Source organism: Megascapheus bottae, chromosome 10, assembly GCF_031878675.1.
Source record: "Megascapheus bottae isolate mThoBot1 chromosome 10, mThoBot2.hap1, whole genome shotgun sequence".
NCBI classification, from domain to species: Eukaryota; Metazoa; Chordata; class Mammalia; order Rodentia; family Geomyidae; genus Megascapheus; species Megascapheus bottae.
The window spans coordinates 66,034,539-66,053,727 of record NC_143518.1 but is presented as its reverse complement, the minus strand read 5'-3'; the positions used below and the strand labels follow the sequence as shown (position 1 = coordinate 66,053,727).

At 51.4% G+C, this 19,189-nt stretch overlaps 1 protein-coding gene across 1 annotated transcript; it reads right to left on the bottom strand.

Annotated features, from left to right (window-relative positions):
* Positions 1–1,523: 1,523 nt before the first annotated feature.
* Sde2 (spliceosome associated SDE2) lies at positions 1,524–13,314 on the bottom strand. Its single transcript, XM_090341570.1, has 7 exons — positions 13,194–13,314; positions 10,635–10,752; positions 8,513–8,624; positions 6,758–6,927; positions 5,398–5,512; positions 3,620–4,082; positions 1,524–2,182 (listed from the first exon to the last, which is right to left on the bottom strand). The coding sequence occupies exons 1-7, from the start codon at positions 13,311–13,313 to the stop codon at positions 1,961–1,963; spliced, it is 1,320 nt and encodes a 439-aa protein (XP_090197696.1). The 5' UTR covers position 13,314; the 3' UTR covers positions 1,524–1,960.
* Positions 13,315–19,189: the final 5,875 nt, after the last annotated feature.

Sequence of the window (19,189 nt, the reverse complement as noted above, 5' to 3'; positions counted from 1 at the left end):
CGTGCTGCCCAGTGTTCAAAGCCAGATGAGACAGGAAAGTGAGGGAGACTCTGATCTACAACTGCCAACTAAAAAGCCAGAAGAGGAACCACAGCTCAAGTGCTACAGCACCAGAAACAGTGGCCAGGGCCTGAGCTCAAGCCCCAGGACGCAAGCACGCACGTGCACACAAACCACAAAAGCTTCCTACTATATAAGGCTGTATTCATATCAGATAAACTTTGAACATGAAGTACTGAAGAGATAAAAGGAAAAACGTGGGGCTGGGATGTAGCTTAGTGGCCAGAGCTCGCCTAGCAAATGTCCTTGGTTCAATTCCCAGTATCAAAATAAAAACAGAATTAGAAATATGTGTAACATATGCAATACATCAGAATACACCTAGTAACAGAGCTTCAAAATACAAAGCAAGGGCCAGGAGTGTGGCCCAGTGGTAGAGTGCTTGCCTAGCATGCATGAAGCCCTGGGTTTCATTTCTTAGTACCATGCAACAGAAAAAGCCAGAAGTGGTGCTGTGGATCAAATGATAGAGTGCTAGCTTTGAGAAAGTCCCAGGACAGTGCCCAGGCCCTGAGGTCTGGTAAAAAAAAAAAAAAAATTAACAACAAAAAAATTAACATATACATATGTATGTGTATATTTAAAGCAAGGATTGAAAAAAATCACAGACAATTCACAATGACTACAGATTTTAAAATCCTGTCCCAGCACTTCATGGGAATAAATGAGTCACGGAGGACAGATGAACCCTGGACAATTCCAGAATACACAAAGATGAAAAACATACTAGGCTATAAACAAAAAGTGAGTTCTCAGAGGGAATTTTTTTTTTCTCAGTGCAATTAAAGTAGAAATCAGTAATTAAAAAAAATCTGTCAAATTCTCTATCAAAAGTCTCTAGCAAATACAAGCATTTGCTAACTGGACTCATGCTTAGAAATGATCCAAGGGCAGGAAGTCACTTAAAATAGAATGTCCAGCCAGGTGCGGTGGCTCACGCCTGTAATCCTAGCTACTCAGGAGACTGAGATCTGAGGATCAAGGTTCAGACAGCCTGGGCATGGAAAGTGAGGCTGTGGCTCAAGAGGTAGGGTGGTAGCCTTGAGCTGAAGAGCTCAGGGACAGCAAGCACCCAGCTCCAGAGTTCAGGCCTCAATGACCCACAAAAAAAAAAAAAAAAAAAAAAAAGGAAAAAAACAATGTTCAAAGTGCAGCTATTGCTGGTGGATCATACCTGTAATCCTAGCTACTCAGGAGGGGGGATCTGGGGATGACAACACCAGCCAGGCAGACAAATTCAAGAGACTCTTGTCGGGGCCGGGAGTTTGGCCTAGTGGTAGAGTGCTTGCCTAGCATGCATGAAGACTCGGGTTCAATTCCTTGGTACCATATACAGAGAAAAAAGCCGGAAGTGGTGCTGAGGCTCAAGTGGTAGAGCTCTAGCCTTGGGAAAGTCCAAGGACAGTGCTCAGGCCCTGAGCTCAAGCCCAGAACTGGCAAAAAAAAAAAAAAAAAAAAAGAGACTCTTGTCTCCAACTGGCCACCAGAAAGCTGGAAGTGGTAGAGTGTAAGCCTTGAGCAAAAAAGGTAATCAAAAGCATAGTGTTGAGTTCAAGCCTCAATACTAGCATGAAAACACACCACCACCACAGAATCTACAAACACTGAAAGGCAAGGAGAGAGCCAGGTGCTGCTGGCCCCGCTTGTAATTCCAGCTACTCAGGAGGCTGAGACCTGAGGACCATAGTAGAAAGCTAATCTGGGTGGAAAAGTCTGGGAGACTCTTATCTTCCTTTGACTCACTACCAAAAATCCAGAAGTGAAAACCCTGGGAAGAATGAAAGGGAGGGGAGAAGGTGTTAAAAAACATCAGCTTTTACTGTCCCTGGACTGCAGGTCAGGACACATCCACATTCGGCAGGCTACATGGAAGGCTGCACACGGGGCAGCCCGGTAAAACTCATTTCTTCTTTCCTCTTGAGGGCTTGGCAAACAAGGCAGGATCCATCTGCTCCTTCGCCAGCCCCCGGACGGAGAAGAGCCTGGCTGCCCGCTCCTGCAAGGTGCCCCCACACTTCAGCCCCAGCGCCGCCAGCTCCCGCTTGAGCCTCTCCAACCCCAACAGCTCCAGCTCCGATGCACTGCTGAAGGCCAGCAAATCCAGCATGTCCTGCCCAGGAACCTAGGGGTGAAAGGAAAACAAGGACCCCAACCACCTTTCAAGCAGCCATGCAATCAGCCACTCTTCCCCTCCTGGCCTGGTAACTTGTCTACACATCCACGCACATGTACATAAAAACCGAAACCTGGGCTGGGAAGATGGCTCAGTGGTTGAATGCTTTTCCTAGCTGGCCTGAAGTCCTGGGTTCAATCCATTAGTAAGTACCACATAAACCGAAAAAGCAGGGCCAGTTTGGTCCAGTGGTAGGGTGCTGGCCTAGCATGCACAAAGACCCAGGTTCCATTCCTCGGTACCACACACATAGAAAAAAGCAGGGAGTGGTGCTGTGGCTCAAGTGGTATAGAGCTCTAGCCTTGAGAAAGTACAAGGACAGTGCTCAGGCCCTGAGCTCAAGCCCAGGACTGGCAAAAAATTAAAAAAAAAATATGAATGCTACCCATTCATCTATAGCATCACCTACTATACACATTAATATAGCCTTGCTACTGCTGTATATAAGAAAAGCACCGGGGCTGGGAGTTTGGCCTAGCTTTAGAGTGTTCACCTAGCATGTACAAAGACCCAGGTTAGATTCCTCAGTACCACATACATAGAAAAAAGCCAGAAGTGGTGCTGTGGCTCAAGTGGTAGAGCTCTAGCCTTGAGAAAACCCAAGGAACTATAGCCCAAGGGTAGGGCATAGCCTTGAGCCGAAAAGCTCAGGGACAGCGCCCAGGCCCAGAAACCAAAAACAAAAACCAGGCAGGATATGGTAGCATATACCTGTGATTCCAGATCTCAGGAGGCTGAGATCAGAATTCAAGGTCATGTAGTAAGACTGCCTCAGTGCTCACCTCAACCCCTGCAAAATGGTTAAAAACCAGTAGGTCAAGCCGGGCGTGGTAGCTGAGCTCTCAGGAGGGCTGGAATCTGAGGATCAAGGTTCAAAGCCAGCCCGAGCACAAAAGGACCTAAAACTCTTATCTCCAATTAACCTCTAGAAACTGGGAAGTGGGGCTTGGCTCAAGGGTAGGACAGTAGCCTTGAGCTGAAGAGCTCGGGGACAGCGCCCAGGCCCAGGATAGTGCCCAAGCCGAGTTCAAGCCCCATGACCCACAAAAAAAAAAAAAAAAAAAAAAAAAAAAGGTCCAAACAGATGAAATGTGGCGACAAGGACACCCCCTAGTGGCAGAACACTATAAACTCAGTATGAAATGCCTTTCACTAAGCAACTGAAGGGGAAAAACACATTTTCTCTCTCATATTTTGGCGGCACCAGGTTTAAACTTGGGGCATGTTCCCTTAGCAGGTGTGCTACCATTTAAGCTACGCCTCTTGGGATGGAGTCTCAAAAGATTTTTCTGCCCAGGTTGGCAGTACATTTGTAACTTAATGACTTATTCTGGCATTTAAATCAATTTGGTTTTAGATATGGGCCCAAAATGTAGCAGTACTTACTGTGTGTCCTGGCTGGGGCCCCTCCAGTTTGGCACTGGGGATGTCTCCTCCAGGCTCAACCACAGCAGCTGTGTCTCCATCAGTGACTTGTCCTGGCTCCCCGTCCTTAGTCCGTCTGGCCACAGCTGTGTCTTCTACAGGCTCAGGATGCTCTGTCTCCTTTCTCCCCTTGATCTCTTCTGCTTCTCTACTGAGTTCCTGCACCCTGCCCTCTTTGGTGGATGCTTCTCCCAGTTCGGCACACGAGTCTTCTGAAACGCCCTTCCCAATGTCAGTCATCTGACTCTGGGGCTGTGCCCTCGGCACTCTCACACTCTGAGAACTGCAAGGGTACTCGGCTGCCATCTCCACACTGCAAGCACCACTTTCAGGTGCAGAGCGGCTTAGTCCTGAAGTGGCAGGTGATGCTTTATTGTCCTCATCTGAGGACACTTCCGCCGCCTCCAGACTCTGCATGTCCAACCTGCCAGAGGCAAAAGAGAAGCACCACCATCCACTCATCACCTCCACACACAACAGGGAAGGATTCCGTGCACACAGAGTAAACACATGTGCCATGGCATGGAGAACAGCTAAAGTGCAGAAGAAGGCACCACGGGGGAAGCTTACCTACCTACTACCAACTAACCCAGCCAGCCAGCCGTCCTTCCATCTATCTGTCCATCCATCCATCCACTCACTACACTGGTTGAATCTCATGGTCATGGATGGATCGCATATAGTATATCATATGCTGAGCAAAATTAGCCAGGAACTAAGGAAGCTGACATGCTGGGAATGACTAAGCTACAAGAACAAGTATCTCACTGGTGACGAGTAGCTGCCAGTCTGGAGTGGGGGGAGGGAAGTACCTAACCAGCTCAGGGCACTACAGCCCCGTGAAATGCTGTAAATCCTAACTGGGGGTGATCAATCAAAAATAAGACATTTTATTGTATACAAAGTATATCTCAAGATATACTTTGGCTCACACCTGTAATCCTAGCTACTCAGGAGGCTGAGATCTGAGGTTCAAGGTTCAAAGCCAGCCTGGACACTAAAGTCTGTGAGACTCTTATCTCCAAATTAATCACCAGAAAACTGGAAGTGGCATTGTGATTCAAGGGGTAGGGTGGTAGCCTTGAGCTCAGGGACAGCACCCAGGCCCAGAGTTCAAGTCCCATGACCGACCCTTTCCCCACCCCCCAGAAAAAGTTAAATAATCTAGTTTCGCCTAGTGGTAGAGTGCTTGCCTAGAATGCACAAAGACCTAGGTGGAAATGGTGCTGTGGCTCAAGTGGTAGAACTCTAGCCCTGAGAAAGGCCAAGGGCAGTGCTCAGGCCCTGAGTCCAACCCCAGAACTGGCAAAAACAACAACAACGAGTTAGTCGACCTATGGGTATTATCTTTGTACCCCACAGGGGAGGGTAACAAGGAAGCAAGACGCATCCACATATGTTCCAGGAAATAGAGACGCACTGAGAGGCCTCAAGGACCGCCAGCAGGGATGGTGGGAGAAAGACCTGTGCCCTCAGTGCAAATGGCCGTGGAGAGGTCTGGAGAAGTGGCCAAAATCCCCAGTGACGACAGTGCAAAGGCAGAGAAAACTCAAGCACCTGGAACACACTTTCACTAGAAAGAGAAAGTATCCTTGAATTGTGAACGGCATCAGAGCAGAACCTGCTGGAGTTTTTCCATGTAGCGATGGTCGTAACCACAAAAAGATCCTGTGCAGACAACCCAGAAAATACACCATGGCAGTCTTCAAAGATCCCTGGGTGAAGGCGGGAGGACCTACCACAAGCACTTCCTCTTCCTTGCTGGGGCTCCACCGTCCGCGTGGAACCCATGGGCCCGTACCCCCGGCTCACCAACCTCAGCCGATGCCAACTTACTGGAGGCGGCCTGCATACCTAGCCAGAAATTCAACCGGGGTTCCACTGTCAGCACAGAGTGTAGAGAAACTGAACATCTGAGCTGGGCATGGTGGCTCACACTACTCTGGAGGCTGAGATCTGAGGATCAAGGTTCAAAGCCAACCTGGGCACAAAAGGACCTCAAACTCTTTTTTTTTTTTGCCAGTCCTGGGCTTGGGCTCAGGGCCTGAGCACTGTCCTTGGAGTTTCTCAAGGCTAGAGCTCTACCACTTGAGACTCAGCACCACTTCCGGCTTTTTTTTTTCTATGTATGTGGTACCATGGAATCGAACCTGGGTCTTCGTACATGCTAGGCAAGCACTTTAACCACTAGGCCAAACTCCCGGCTGACCTCAAACTCTTAGAAAATGGGAAGTGGGGCTTTGGCTCAAGGATAGGGAGGTAACCTTGAGCTGAAGAGCTCAGGGACAGCGTCCAAGCCGAGTTCAAGCCCCATGACCCAAAAGAGGTCTGTGTTTAAACTTTCTGTGCTGATTCCAGGGCTTGAACTCACTCAGGGCCTGGATGCTGCACTCTGGCCTTTTGTTTGTGCCACTGCTAGGACTCTTATCACTTGAGCCAGAGCTGGAAGTAAGAATCTCATGAACTTCCTTGCCTGGGCTGACTTTAACTGTGATCCCAGGTGGCTAACATACAGGCATAAGCCACCCGTGCCAGCTCCCATATTCAACTTCTGAGGTAAAAGTAGTGCGATGGGTCAAGGGGCAGAGAGCTAGCCTTGAGCACTGAGAGACTCAGGGGAGGAGTCTGGTCCCTGAGTTCAAGCCTCAGGAACAGCCTAAAAAAAAAGAAAAAAAAAAAAAAAAAAAAAAAAGCTTTCTTGTTGGGCCAGGAGTGTGGCCTAGTGGTACAGTGCTGGCCTAGCATGCATGAAGTCCTAGGTTCAATTCCGCAGTATCATATACACAGAAAAAGCCGGAAGTGGTGCTACGGCTCCACTGGTAGAGCTCTAGCCTTGAGAAAGTCTAAGGACACTGCTCAGGCCCGGAGTTCAGGCCTAGGACTGGTGAAAAGTAAAATAAACTTCTGCGGTCTTCAGATCTCAGACAGCTGGGTAACTAGGATACAGGTATGAGCCACCAGCCCCTGCCCCCATACTGAACTTCTGAGGCTTGCCCCAAGCTCTCCAGACATGCCTAAGAGCCGCTGCCACATGCCCAGCGGGGAACAGTCTGTGGCCGCTGCCTTCAGGGAGCCACTGAGGAGTTCTCTCGTTCTCACCTTTGAGGACAGAGTCTTCCAGACGCTCAGCCATCTCATGGCACTGTTGTTGATAGTCAGGGCTGGTGAAGCAGGCCTTGGGTTCAGCCAGCTTCCGCTGCAGCCGCTCCAGACGCCTTTGCTCCTTCTCAGCCTCTCGCTCTGCCTGTTGTTTCACCCACTCAGCCATGCTGGGAGGAAGACAACCCAGTAGGTGTATAAGATGCATGGTCACACAGTCAGGAATAACACAGCCTTTTAATCAACCACATTGCAGGCACAACAGGGGCCCCAGACAGTAATGGCTCTGGAAAACTCCCTCACCAGTTGTGCAACAGTGCAAACAAACCTCTCGGGCTGGCTGCCAGTCATATAAAGAACAGCACATTCAATTACATACTCTGCACAGCACGTGGTAATAAGCGACAGTTGCTAGTTCACGTATGTACTGTAATTTCTGCAGAGATGGGGATCAAACCCAGAGGCTTGAGCTTGGTAGGAAGAGTTCTACCATTCAATTATACACTTTGTTACTCTATTGTTATCTTAGATGGTACTCTAACTTATAAGGACAAATTCGGAGTCTGGCACTGGTGGCTCACTCCTGTAATCATAGCGATTCAGAAGGCTGAGATCTGAAGCCTTCTGGGGCAGACAAATTTGGAAGACTTTTTTTTTTTTTTTTTTTTTTTTTGCCAGTCCTGGGCTTGAGCTCAGGGCGTGAGCACTGTCCTTGGACTTTCTCAAGGCTAGAGCTCTACCACTTGAGCCTCAGCACCACTTCCGCCTTTTTTTCTATGTATGTGGTACCAAGGAATCGAACCTGGGTCTTCCTGCATGCTAGGCAAGCACTCTACCACTAGGCCAAACTCCCAGACAAATCTGGAAGACTTTTATCTCCTATTAACCAGCAAAAAAGACAGAAGTGGAAGAGTGGTTCAAACTGGTGGAACACTCACCTTGAGCAAAAAACCCAAGTGAGGCCCAGGGTTCATGTCCCTGTTACCCCAGGAGTCAGAAGGCTGAGGCAGGAGGACTGCAAAGGGACAGAGTTCTAGCCTTGAGAAAGCCCAAGGACATTGCCCAGGCCCAGGCCCTGAATTCAAGCCCCGCAACCGGTGAAAAAAAATAATAAAATCTTTTTTCAAATACAAACATCCATGACAACACTGTTTTACATATACAAAAACAAAACTGGGGCCAGGAGTTAGGCCTTGTGGTGGAGTGCTTAACTAGCATGCACAAAGACCTGGGTTCAATTCCTTGGTACCACATACATAGGAAAAAGCCAGTGCTGTGGCTCAAGTGGTGGAGCTCTAGCCTTGAGAAAGCCCAGGACTGGCAAAGAAAAAAAAAAGAAAAAGGAAAAAGACCCTACAAACTAACTAAAGGATAGTTGGGGAAATATTGGCCCAGGAAAGGAGGGTAAGCAAATACAGTCATTATATTCACTGTACACTGCGTAAAAAATGAACAACACCTGAAGGTGGGGGCTGAGTGGGGCCTAGTGGGAGAGTGCTCACTTAGCCCGGGGCTCAATTCCTCTGTACCACATACAGAAACACAGCCAGAGTGGTGCTGCGGCTCAAGGGGCAAACAGACAGGCTCAGGGACATTGAGAGTCAAGACCCAGCACTGGGGAGGAAAACAAACCAAACCCTAGAAGGTGGAGACAGGAAGAGGAAGGAGTGACACTGACCAGGATGCACGGAACTCGTAACCTGACTTAAGGAACTGTAACCTCTTTGTATAACAATCATTAAGTTGTTGTCTTACGCTTTTTCATGATTGACATCGCGCAGCCGCCTTCCACTGAGGTCCCGGCAAGCTTCTCGATTGGTCGTCTTCTCGATCTGAGCACCAAGAGCTCGCAGCATTGACCCAAAGCCTGAGCCAACGCACATGGGGAAAATGGGTTAAGATGTGTTCAAGGCTGCACATCACCAAATCTATGGAGCAAAGATCCACACATGGTCTCTCTATAGGGTTCTATTGTTTGTTTGTGATCGGTCATGGGGTTTGAACTCTGGGCCTAGGCGCTGTCCCTGAACTCTTCAGCTCAAGGCTACCACCCTACCCCTTGAGCCACAGCTCCACTTCTGGTTTTCTGGTGATTAATTGGAGATAAGAGTCTCCTGGAGGCGTGGCTCACACCTGTAATTCTGGCTACTCAGAAGGCTGAGATCTGAGGATCAAGGTTCAAAGCCAGCCTGGGCACAAAAGGACCTGAGATTCTTATTTCCAAATAACCTCTAGAAAACAAGAAGTGAGGCTTGGCTCAAGGGAAGGGTGGTAGCCTTGAGCTGAAAGAGCTCAGGGTCAGTGCCCAGTACAAGTTCAAGCCCCATGACCCAGAAAAAAAAAAAAAGTCTCACGGAGGGGCCAGGAGTTTGGCCTAGTGGTTAAGTGCCTACCTAGCATGCATGAAGTCCTGGGTTCCATTCCTCAGTATCACATACACAGGAAAAAAAAAAAAGCCGGAAGTGGTGCTGTGGCTCAAGTGGTGCCAACCCAGGCAGCAGGCAAAGAGCTGGTAATCTAACTGAACTTCACATCTCTATCCTTGACTTCCTGTATGCTGTTCAGTACAACGGGGTACTGGAGGATGTGGCCAGTGCCACAGAGCCCAAGACTTCCGGACTTCTCATTATTGTTCTTCTCCTGCCCCGCCCTCCACCCCTGCCTTCCTTCAGCTGTGGGGCTTGAACTCTAGGCCTGGCTAGGGCTCTACAGCACCACTTCTGGTTTTCTGGTGCTTAACTGGATATGAGTGTCATAGACTTTTCAGTGTCTGGACTGACTCTGAATTGTGATCCTCAGATTGCAGCCTCTGGAGTAGCTAAGATTATAGGTGTGAGCCACCATACCCAGCTAAGTCTGGGATAGTCTGATCTCTAACTACCAGAAAACTGAAAGTGGAGCTGTGGCTCAAAGTGGCAGACTGCTATCCTTGAGCAAAAGGAGCGAAGAGTCAGAAAAGGCTTATAACCACAACCAACCAACCCCGCCCCCCTCCCACCATCCTGCTATGGACAGATATTGGAGGCTTACCTCAAGGTTCAAAACCAACCCAACAATTGGGCCGGGTAGCATGTGCTGTCATCCCATCTACACTGCAGACAACTACACAGAGAAGACTATGGTTTCAGGACAGCCCAGACAAAAAAAGACTCTCAAGAAAAAAAGACTGAGAGCTGGGCATGGTGGCTCACACATGTAATCCTAGTTATTCTGGAGGCTGTGATCTGAGGATCAAAGCCAGCCTGGCACTAAATACCATGAGACCCTTATCTCCAATTAACCCACTAGAAAACTAAGTAGTGCTATGGCTCAAGGGGTAGGTCAATAGCCTTGACATGAAGAGCCCAGGGATGGTGCCCGGGCCCAGAGTTCAAGCCCCACGACTGACAACAACAACAAAAAAGACTGAGCAAGGCTGTTGACCCCTGTAATCCCAGCTACAGTGGGAAGCATAAATGGAAGGCTCATAGTCTAGACTGGTCCTAGAGGAAAGCAAAACAAAATAACCAATGCAAAGGACTGGAAGTGTGACTCAGAGCAGAGCACCTGTCTAGCAGCCTTGAGTTCAAACTCTATTCTTTTTTTTTTTTTTTTTTTGCCAGTCCTGGGCTTGAGCTCAGGGCCTGAGCACTGTCCTTGGACTTTTCTCAAGGCTAGAGCTCTACCACTTGAGCCTCAGCACCACTTCCAGCTTTTTTCTATGTATGTGGTACCGAGGAATCGAACCCAGGTCTTCATGCATGCTAGGCAAGCACTTTAACCACTAGGCCAAACTCCCAGCCCGAGTTCAAACTCTAGATCCACACAACACGTCCAAAAGAAAGACTGACAGACCCTGCTAAAGACTAGAAACGTGTTAACTAAGCCACCATCTTACCTCCTTTCCCTCCACGAAGTCTGGGCTCCAGGGTGTACACCGCGCCATGCCGCACTGTGTCTCCAATACCAATGAGGCCCCCATTGCACCTCACGTAGAAGCACTCCACAGGAACACCCTGGGGACAAGAGGGCACGCTTACAACAACACAAGTTTCTCACAGCAAGAAATCTGGCTTTTATCTTCTTCTTGTGCCTGTTCTAAGCAGACTATACGTTCCATTCACATTTGTTGAGCTGAAAATGGAAACTACTAAAATAGTTATTTCATATGATACTTTACATATTACCTAGCCATGAATCTTCAACTCCTTTTTTGGTGAAATTAAAAATGGTTCCTTTCAGGGCTGGGACTTTGGCCTAGTGGTAGAATACTTGCCTAGCATGCACAAAGACCTATGTTCAATTCCTTGGTACCAGATACATAGAAAAAGCTGGAAGTGGTGCTGTGGCTCCTTGAGAAAACCCAAGGACAGTGCTCAGGCCCTGAGTTCAAGCTAACACTCGCCCCCCCCCACCATAAAAAAAAAAAGTTCCTTTCTCTGTTTCTACTGGATCACCAGAGCCTAGCTACAAAGGGCTCAAATCCAATAACTCTGAAGGTCTCATTCCTTTTTTTTTTTTTTAAATCAGCACCACTTCTGCTTCTGTACTGAGGAATCAAATCCAGGGCTTAATGCATGCTACTCAAACACTCTACCACTAGGCCACATACCCAGCCTGTTTTCTTCCTTTTATTGTTTCTTTTTAAATACTGGTAGTGTGTAGTTTTCCTTAAGTAGTTTTTGTTGTTGTTGTTGTTGGTAGCTGGGAGACCGCTGAGCCACTGAACCCAGCAGGACAATGTATCTGGATCAATGTCACCCTTGTCATTTTCCTTCATGTCATCCAACCCCATTGTTTTTTACATTTTACTAATTCCATGAGTATACATGTACACTACATACTATTTTGTTCAGCCCTCTGCTCTTAATTTGTTTACTCCTCTCTCCTGACTTGTTTTGATTTGCTGTTTGTACAGTACGAGGGCTCAGTACCAGTATTCAGGACTGGGTGCTGTTCTTCAGCTGTTTTGCTCAACATTGGCACTCTATCACTTGAGGCACTTCTGATTTTTTCTGTGTGCTCTAATCATGGAACTTGAACGCAGAACCTGGACAATGTCCTTGAAGTTTTGCACTGGGAGCCACAGCTCAACCTTTCAACTTTTTTCTCATGGATTATCCCGCCCATGCTAGCTTCCAACCATGACCCTCAGATCTCAACGTCCTGAGCAGCTAGGAACACAGGTGTGAGCCAGCAGCGCCCAGCTGATTCAAGTCTTTTAAAGACTGAGTTTTCACATTTAACATTTGTTAGACTTACAAATAACAAGCAGAGAGCATAGCAGTGGGAAGTGTGGTTATGAGGAAAGTCAGCTGTAGATCAGATGGCAAAACTAAAATCAGATTCTGAGAGACAACTAAATGCTTTAGATAAGTGAACAGGATTAGTGTCTCCCAGTTAGTTAAAACCTGTTTTCCTAGAGAAGTAATTTAAGAAGTCCTTGATAAGTCTTCACAAATATAACTTTTCAAAACACAATGGTGAAAGCTGCTAAATAACAGACCCACGACTCCCACCGTCAATAAGCCACAGGTATTAGTGGCTGACCACAGAAACCCATTTTCCTCCCCGACCGTCCCTGGCCTGGGCTTGGCTGCGACTTCTCTAGGTCAGAGGTTTGGGACCGGTGGACAGAGGAGGGCGAATGTAGTAACCACGGCTGCTGGGCCCGAGCGTGAGGGTCAAAGCCAGCCTGGGCACTCAAGTCCCCGCCGCTCCCATCTTTAATTCATCTCTAGAGAACGGGAAGCGGGGCTTGGCTCCAGGGCCGGGCGGGAGCCCTGAGCTGAAGAGCTCAGGACCCACGAAAACAACAAAACAAAGGCTGCTGGTCCGACAGCGCCCTCGGGGGAGGCGCAGCGGGAAGCGCTCCCGGGGCTGGAACTGTGGGGACGAAAACCGAGTCCACAGCCGCCGCCAGGCCCCGGCCCCGGCCCCCAGCCCCAGCCCCAGCCCTGGTCCCTGGTCCCTGGTCCCCGGCCCCGGCCCCGACCCCAGCCCCGGCCCCGGCCCCGGCCTCTACCCCGACCCCGACCCCAGCCCCAGCCCCGGCCCTGGTCCCCGGCCCCGGCCTCTACCCCGACCCCGACCACGACCCCGGCCCCGGCCCCGGCCTCTACCCCGACCCCGACCCCAGCCCCAGCCCCGGCCCTGGTCCCCGGCCCCGACCCCGACCCCAGCCCCGGCCCCGGCCCCGGCCTCTACCCCGACCCCGACCCCGACCCCAGCCCCAGCCCCGGCCTCTACCCCGACCCCGACCCCAGCCCCAGCCCCAGCCCCGGCCCCAGCCCCGGCCTTACGCCGACCCCGACCCCGACCCCAGCCCCAGCCCCGGCCCCGGCCCCGGCCCCGGCCCCGGCCCCGGCCTTACGCCGACCCCGACCCCAGCCCCGGCCCCGGCCTCTACCCCGACCCGGCCCCGGCCCCAGCCCCGACCCCGGCCCCGCGAGCTCACCCGCTCTCGGCAGTGTCTGTGGACCAAGTCGAGGACGCAGCAGCGAGCCGAGGCACACCACGGAGCCTGACGCCCGGAGCCGGGGCCGCGAATCCAGCCCTGAACCGGAGCCTCCGCCATGGCGTCCGCACCGGAAGCGCCGCGCCGCGTCGCGCCTTGATGACGCGTGGCACCTCCGGGCCCCGCCCCGCCCCGGAAGTCACGTGTCGGCAGCCCGCGCGACGCCGCGGGGCCGGGAGGGCCGGGCGGGGCCGGCGCCGTGCCCAGGGCGGGCCCGCGAACGGCTATCTCGGGCGGCCGCGCGCGCCCGGGCCTGGGCGTGGCGATCCGCGCCGGCCCCGCCGGAGGAGGAGCCGCCAGGCGAGGCGGAGCGCGCCGGCCCCGGGCCCGGCCCCTCCGCAGCGCTGAGGACGCCGGCCTCCTCCCCCGCCCGCGCGGGCGCCTCCGCTGGGCGTTCTCAAAACACTTCCCGCCAGGGCGACCAGGAAGGTGACGTCCTTACGGGGTCGGGTGCCAGTCCCCAGGGTCAGGGCCCAGTCCCCGGGGTCGGATGCCCAGTCCTCCATGGTCAGGGCCCAGTCCTCCATGGTCAGGAGCGCAGTCCTCCATGGTCAGGGCCCAGTCCTCCATGGTCAGGAGCGCAGTCCTCCATGGTCAGGGCCCAGTCCTCCATGGTCAGGGCCCAGTCCTCCATGGTCAGGGACCCAGTCCTCCATGGTCAGGGCCCAGTCCTCCATGGTCAGGAGCGCAGTCCTCCATGGTCAGGGCTCAGTCCTCCATGGTCAGGAGCGCAGTCCTCCATGGTCAGGGCCCAGTCCTCCATGGTCAGAAGCGCAGTCCTCCGTGGTCAGGGCCCAGTCCTCCATGGTCAGGAGCGCAGTCCTCCATGGTCAGGGACCCAGTCCTCCATGGTCAGGGGCGCAGTCCTCCATGGTCAGGGGCGCAGTCCTCCATGGTCAGGGCCCAGTCCTCCATGGTCAGGAGCGCAGTCCTCCATGGTCAGGGCCCAGTCCTCCATGGTCAGGAGCGCAGTCCTCCATGGTCAGGGCCCAGTCCTCCATGGTCAGAAGCGCAGTCCTCCATGGTCAGGGCCCAGTCCTCCATGGTCAGGAGCGCAGTCCTCCATGGTCAGGGACCCAGTCCTCCATGGTCAGGGCCCAGTCCTCCATGGTCAGGGGCCCAGTCCTCCATGCTCGGGTGCCCAGTCCCCGGGGTCAGGGGCGCAGTCCTCCGGGGTCAGGGGCCCAGTCCTCCGGGGTCAGGGGCCCAGTCCTCCGGGGTCAGGGGCGCAGCCCCCGGGGTCAGGGGCCCAGTCCTCCGGGGTCAGGGGCCCAGTCCTCCGGGGTCAGGGGCGCAGCCCCCGGGGTCAGGGGCCCAGTCCTCCGGGGTCAGGGGCCCAGTCCTCCATGGTCAGGGGCCCATTCCCCGGGGTCGGGTGCCCAGTCCCCAAGTCCACACCCTCTGTTCAGGTGCAGAGGAAAACAACACAAAACTCGGAAATGCTAACCATGATGAGTCCCAAGGCCCGGGAAGTTACATGTCCTGTCCTCTGGAGGGAACATGGGGAGAAAGGCCTCTGGGGGGCTTCTGAACACAAAATGAGCTGGATGTGCAAAGTGTCCTGCTGGCCTGGGTGTGCACACTGCAGGAAGCCGGAGTCCTTTCTCTGAGCTCTAGAACCCTTTACTTATGATTTCAACTTTGTGGACATAAAAACCCCATACTTTATCATCTCAGGCCTTCCTCCTCCAAAAGTAACCACAGATCCCGTTCAGCTTGCACAGCATTGTAAGTCCGCACACAGACGGTCCATATTGTTTACTATTGACATTTATAGTTTGCCCTCCCCAAACCTAACTATCTGGATGGAATTCACTTTTTGTCCCCATGTCATATTCTTTCAAGCCCACTCCAGGGGCTTGAACTCAGGGCCCGGACACTGTCCCCAAGCTTCTTTTGCTCAAGGCTAGAGCTCTACCACTTGAGCCACAGCACCACTTCTGGCTTTTTCTGTGTATGTGGTGCTGAAGAATTGAACCCAGGGCTTCGTGCATGCTAGGCAACCACTCTACCTCTAGGCCATATGTACAGTTCACCCCATCCCCATCACCAAAATAATTCTTGCCAGATGCCAGTGGCTTTGGCCTATAATTCTAACTACTCAGAAGGCTGAAATCTGAAGATTGCAGTTTTAAGCCAGCCTGGACAGGAAAATCCATGAAAATCTTATCTCCAATTAACTACCAAAAAGTGGGAAGTAAGCCTGGCACTGGTGGCTCACGCCTGTAATCCTAGCTATTCAGGAGGCTGAGATCTGAGGATCAAGGTTCAAAGCCAGCCCGGGCACAGAAGAACATGAGAGTTACCTCCAATTAGCCACCAGAGAACCAGTGGCTCAAGTGGTAGAGCACTAGCCTTGAGCTGAAAAATTCAGAGACAATAATGAGGCCCAGAGTTTCAAGCTCCAGGACCAACTTTAAAAAAAAAAAAAAGCAGGAAGTGAAACTGGCTCAAACTGGTAGAGAGCTTGCCTTGAGCACCAAAGCTTAGGGACAGCACTCAGGCCCTCAGTTCAAGCCCCAAGGCTAGGCACAAAAGTTAATCCTCTCCCTCCCCCAGAGCTGAAGACTAAAGTCAGGGCCTTGCATTTGCCAGGCAAGTGCTCTTCCCCAGCTAAATCCCCAGCCCCAATAATCTTATTTTAAAATCCTAGGTACTGATTAGGCATAACATTTAAGCTGTGAAATAACCACTGTTACTAAGTTTTCAAAGACACATGTTCTAGTGGGAGCAATGGCTCACGCCTGTAATCCTACCCACCCAGGAGGCTGAGGTCTGAGGATCAAGGTTCAAAGCCAGCCCGGGCACAGAAGGACCTGAGACTTTTTTTTTTTTTTTGGGAATGAGCTCAGGGCCTGAGCACTGTCCTTGGACTTTCTCAAGGCTAGAGCTCTACCACCTGAGCCTCAGCACCACTTCCAGCTTTTTTCTATGTATGTGGTACTAAGGAATCAAACCCGGTTCTTTGTGCATGCTAGGCAAGCACTCTACCACTAGGCCAAACTCCCATTCCCAGGACCTTTGACTCTTATCTCCAATTAACCTCTAGAAAATGGAAATGGATTCCAGGGTAGGGAGGTAGCCTTAAGCTGAAGAGCTCAGGGACAATGCCCAGGCCTAGGGGTAGATTGGTAGCCTTGAGCTGAAGGCACATGTTCTGAACAATGCGTCTGTGGCTAACCCTTCACCATGAGTACCTGCACACATACACAGAGTAGATGCTAAGTAAAAGTAGAATATTGAATGAATTACTAAAGAAAGTCTCACTATTATCAGTGTATGTCCGAAGAAACATGTCTTACCCTAACAAAAGACATTCCAGCCTACGGATGAAAATTCAACTTGTATGGCTCAAGGGCTCTCTGTTAAATTCATTGAAATAATGGCTAAAATGAAGGTTCCTGAAGTTCAGGTTGTGCCAAGAACATGGCACAAACTAGTGTAAAAAAATCTCGGATTAAAGCCATGGATGTGTGAGACGTGCACACACACAGATGCCAGTCTAGTGCTTGAACTCAGGGAAAGAAAGGGTACTGTCCCTACCACTTGGGCCGTTTTCATTCTTAATTGGAGGTGAGAATCTCACGACTTTCCTGCCTGGCCTGGCTTCACATTGCAGTCCTCTAAGTAGGCAGCTAAAAAGTCTAGTGAGGCTGCAGGGATTCTAGAAAAGAGGCACTTCTGCTGCCACCCTCCCCACCTCTCCATTCCCTGGGGAAGGCACAGGAAGGCACAGGCCTGTTGGTGACAAGGGTGGGTGGGGCCAGTTCCTTTGTGGTCAGAGCGGTGCAGCTGAGCCCCCCATTTGGCGGTGTTTCCAGTAAACCACTGCATGATTCCTGCCTGTGCTCCCCCAAAGAATGATTCCAGCTGTACATTTGCTTTCTGAACACTGGCTTGGCCACCACAAGAGGGACAAGAGGGACAGTGAGAGCACTGGAGGTGCAGAGGTGTAATTGTTCTCTGCCAGGAAGTGACAGTCCTGACAAGCCGTGTTTGCATGCAGACCCATGATGGGCTGGGCTGAGCCAAGTGTCACACTGGTCTGCAAGCAGGAAGCCACGCTGTGTGCTGGCTTCCCACAAACAAAAGCTAGGTCGGAGCCAGGCGTATGAGACCAATCCAGCAGGCTCAGCCAGCCGTGTGCCCGTGGGTTCCCATACCGCCCCAGGACAGAAGACCCCTTCAGGGCCACAACCCCCAAATCCACAAGCCTGGAGGAGCAAGGAAGTCAGTCAGCACCGCCAGCGGAAGCAGCTTCTGGGTAAAAAGAGCTGCACAGTCCAGACTGGGAGGCGGGCCACAGATCAAGGGGGCATAGAGCAAGCTCAGAAATGATTGGCTGCCGGGGAGGCAAAGGTCCAACCTCCATCCTTTACTGGATGGAGGAAACAGGCTGCATCAGCAGTGAGGAAGAAGGACAGGTGGAAAGGCTGTGTGGACGCGTTGAAGCTTTAGAACAAAGTGAGAAAGCAGAACCTAGTGGGATAGAGGAGCAGAGCAGAGATTAAAAATCAGACCAGCCAGCCAAGTGGGTGCGGAGCTCTCCTCTACACCACCACAAGTTTCTGGGAGGAGGCGTCGTGCCTAACGTATGCTTCATTCATGAGGCTTGTGGAGTGACATTCTAGTCATCACCATCAAATGATCCCTTCTGTCAGATGATTCCAAGCCAGGTTCTCGTGGCTCACCCCTCTAATACTCAGGAGGTTGAGGGTTGTGGCTCAAGTCGCCTGGCTGGGAAATCCAGGAGACTTTTTTTTTTGCCAGTCCTGGGCCTTGAATTCAGGGCCTGAGCACTGTCCTTGGGCTTTCTCAAGGTTAGAGCCCTACCACTTGAGCAACAGCGCCACTTCCAGCTTTTTCTTTACTTTTTTCTTTTTTCTTTCAGTCCTGAGTTTGAGCTCAGGGCATGAGCACTGTCCTTGGGTTTTCTCAAGTCTAGAGCTCTACCACTTGAGCCACAGCACCACTTCTGGCTTTTTTTCTATGTATGTGGTACTGAGGAATTGAACCTGGGTCTTGGTGAATGCTAGGCAAGCACTCAACCACTAGGCCAAAATCCCAGCCCACTTCCGGCTTTTTCTATGTATGTGGCACCAAGGAATCAAACTCAGATCTTTCTTCCCTTGTCTTTCCCCTTAGGTATCTGGTACTGTGGGCTGCTCTCAGTATCTGTATGACACATCTGTAATGGTATTCTGATTTCCTCACATGGATCTGGTGCTTAATTCAGAGATGCTGTGCAAAAGAAACAAGAAGTTTGGGGGGCTAAGGCTGGAAGTGGTTTAGAGTGCTTGCCTAGCATGCATGAAGACCAGGGTTCGATTCCTCAGTACCACATACATAGAAAAAAAACTAGGCTGGGCACAGTGGCTCACACCTGTCATCCTAGCTACTCAGGAGGCTGAGACGTGAGGATCAAGGTTCAAAGCCAGCCTGGGCACAGAGGGACCTGAGACTCTTATCTCTAATTAACTTCTAGAAAAGAAGAAGTGGAGCTTGGCTCCAGGGTAGGGTGGTAGCCTTGAGCTGAAGAGTTCAGGGACAGTGCCCAGGCTGAGATCAAGCCCCATAACCTTCCCCTGACACACACAAAGGAAGTGGTGCTATGGTACAAGTGGTAGAGCTCTAAACTTGAGAAAACCCAAGGACAGTGCCCAGGCCCTGAGTTCAAGCCCAGGACTGGCAAAAAAAAAAAAAAAAAAAAGGCCAGGGGGATGTGGCTGGAAGTTTGGAAGTTTGGCCTAGTGGTGGAGTGCTTGCCTAGCATGCACAAAAACCCAGGTTCAATTCCTCGGTGCCACATACATAGAAAAAAGGCGGAAGTGGTGCTGAGGCTCAAGTGGTAGAGCTCTAGCCTTGAGAAAGTCCAAGGACAGTGCTCAGGCCCTGAGCGCAAGCCCAGGACTGGCAAAAAAGAAAAAAAAAGTTTG

Coding starts and splice junctions, on each gene's coding strand:
- Sde2 (XM_090341570.1), bottom strand. CDS start 13,313: ATGGCGGAGGCTCCGGTTCAGGGCTGGATTCGCGGCCCCGGCTCCGGG. Junction 8,625..10,634: donor ACTTCGTGGAGGGAAAGGAG/GTAAGATGGTGG, acceptor GCGTTGGCTCAG/GCTTTGGGTCAATGCTGCGA. Junction 5,513..6,757: donor GGAAGACTCTGTCCTCAAAG/GTGAGAACGAGA, acceptor ATTTCTGGCTAG/GTATGCAGGCCGCCTCCAGT.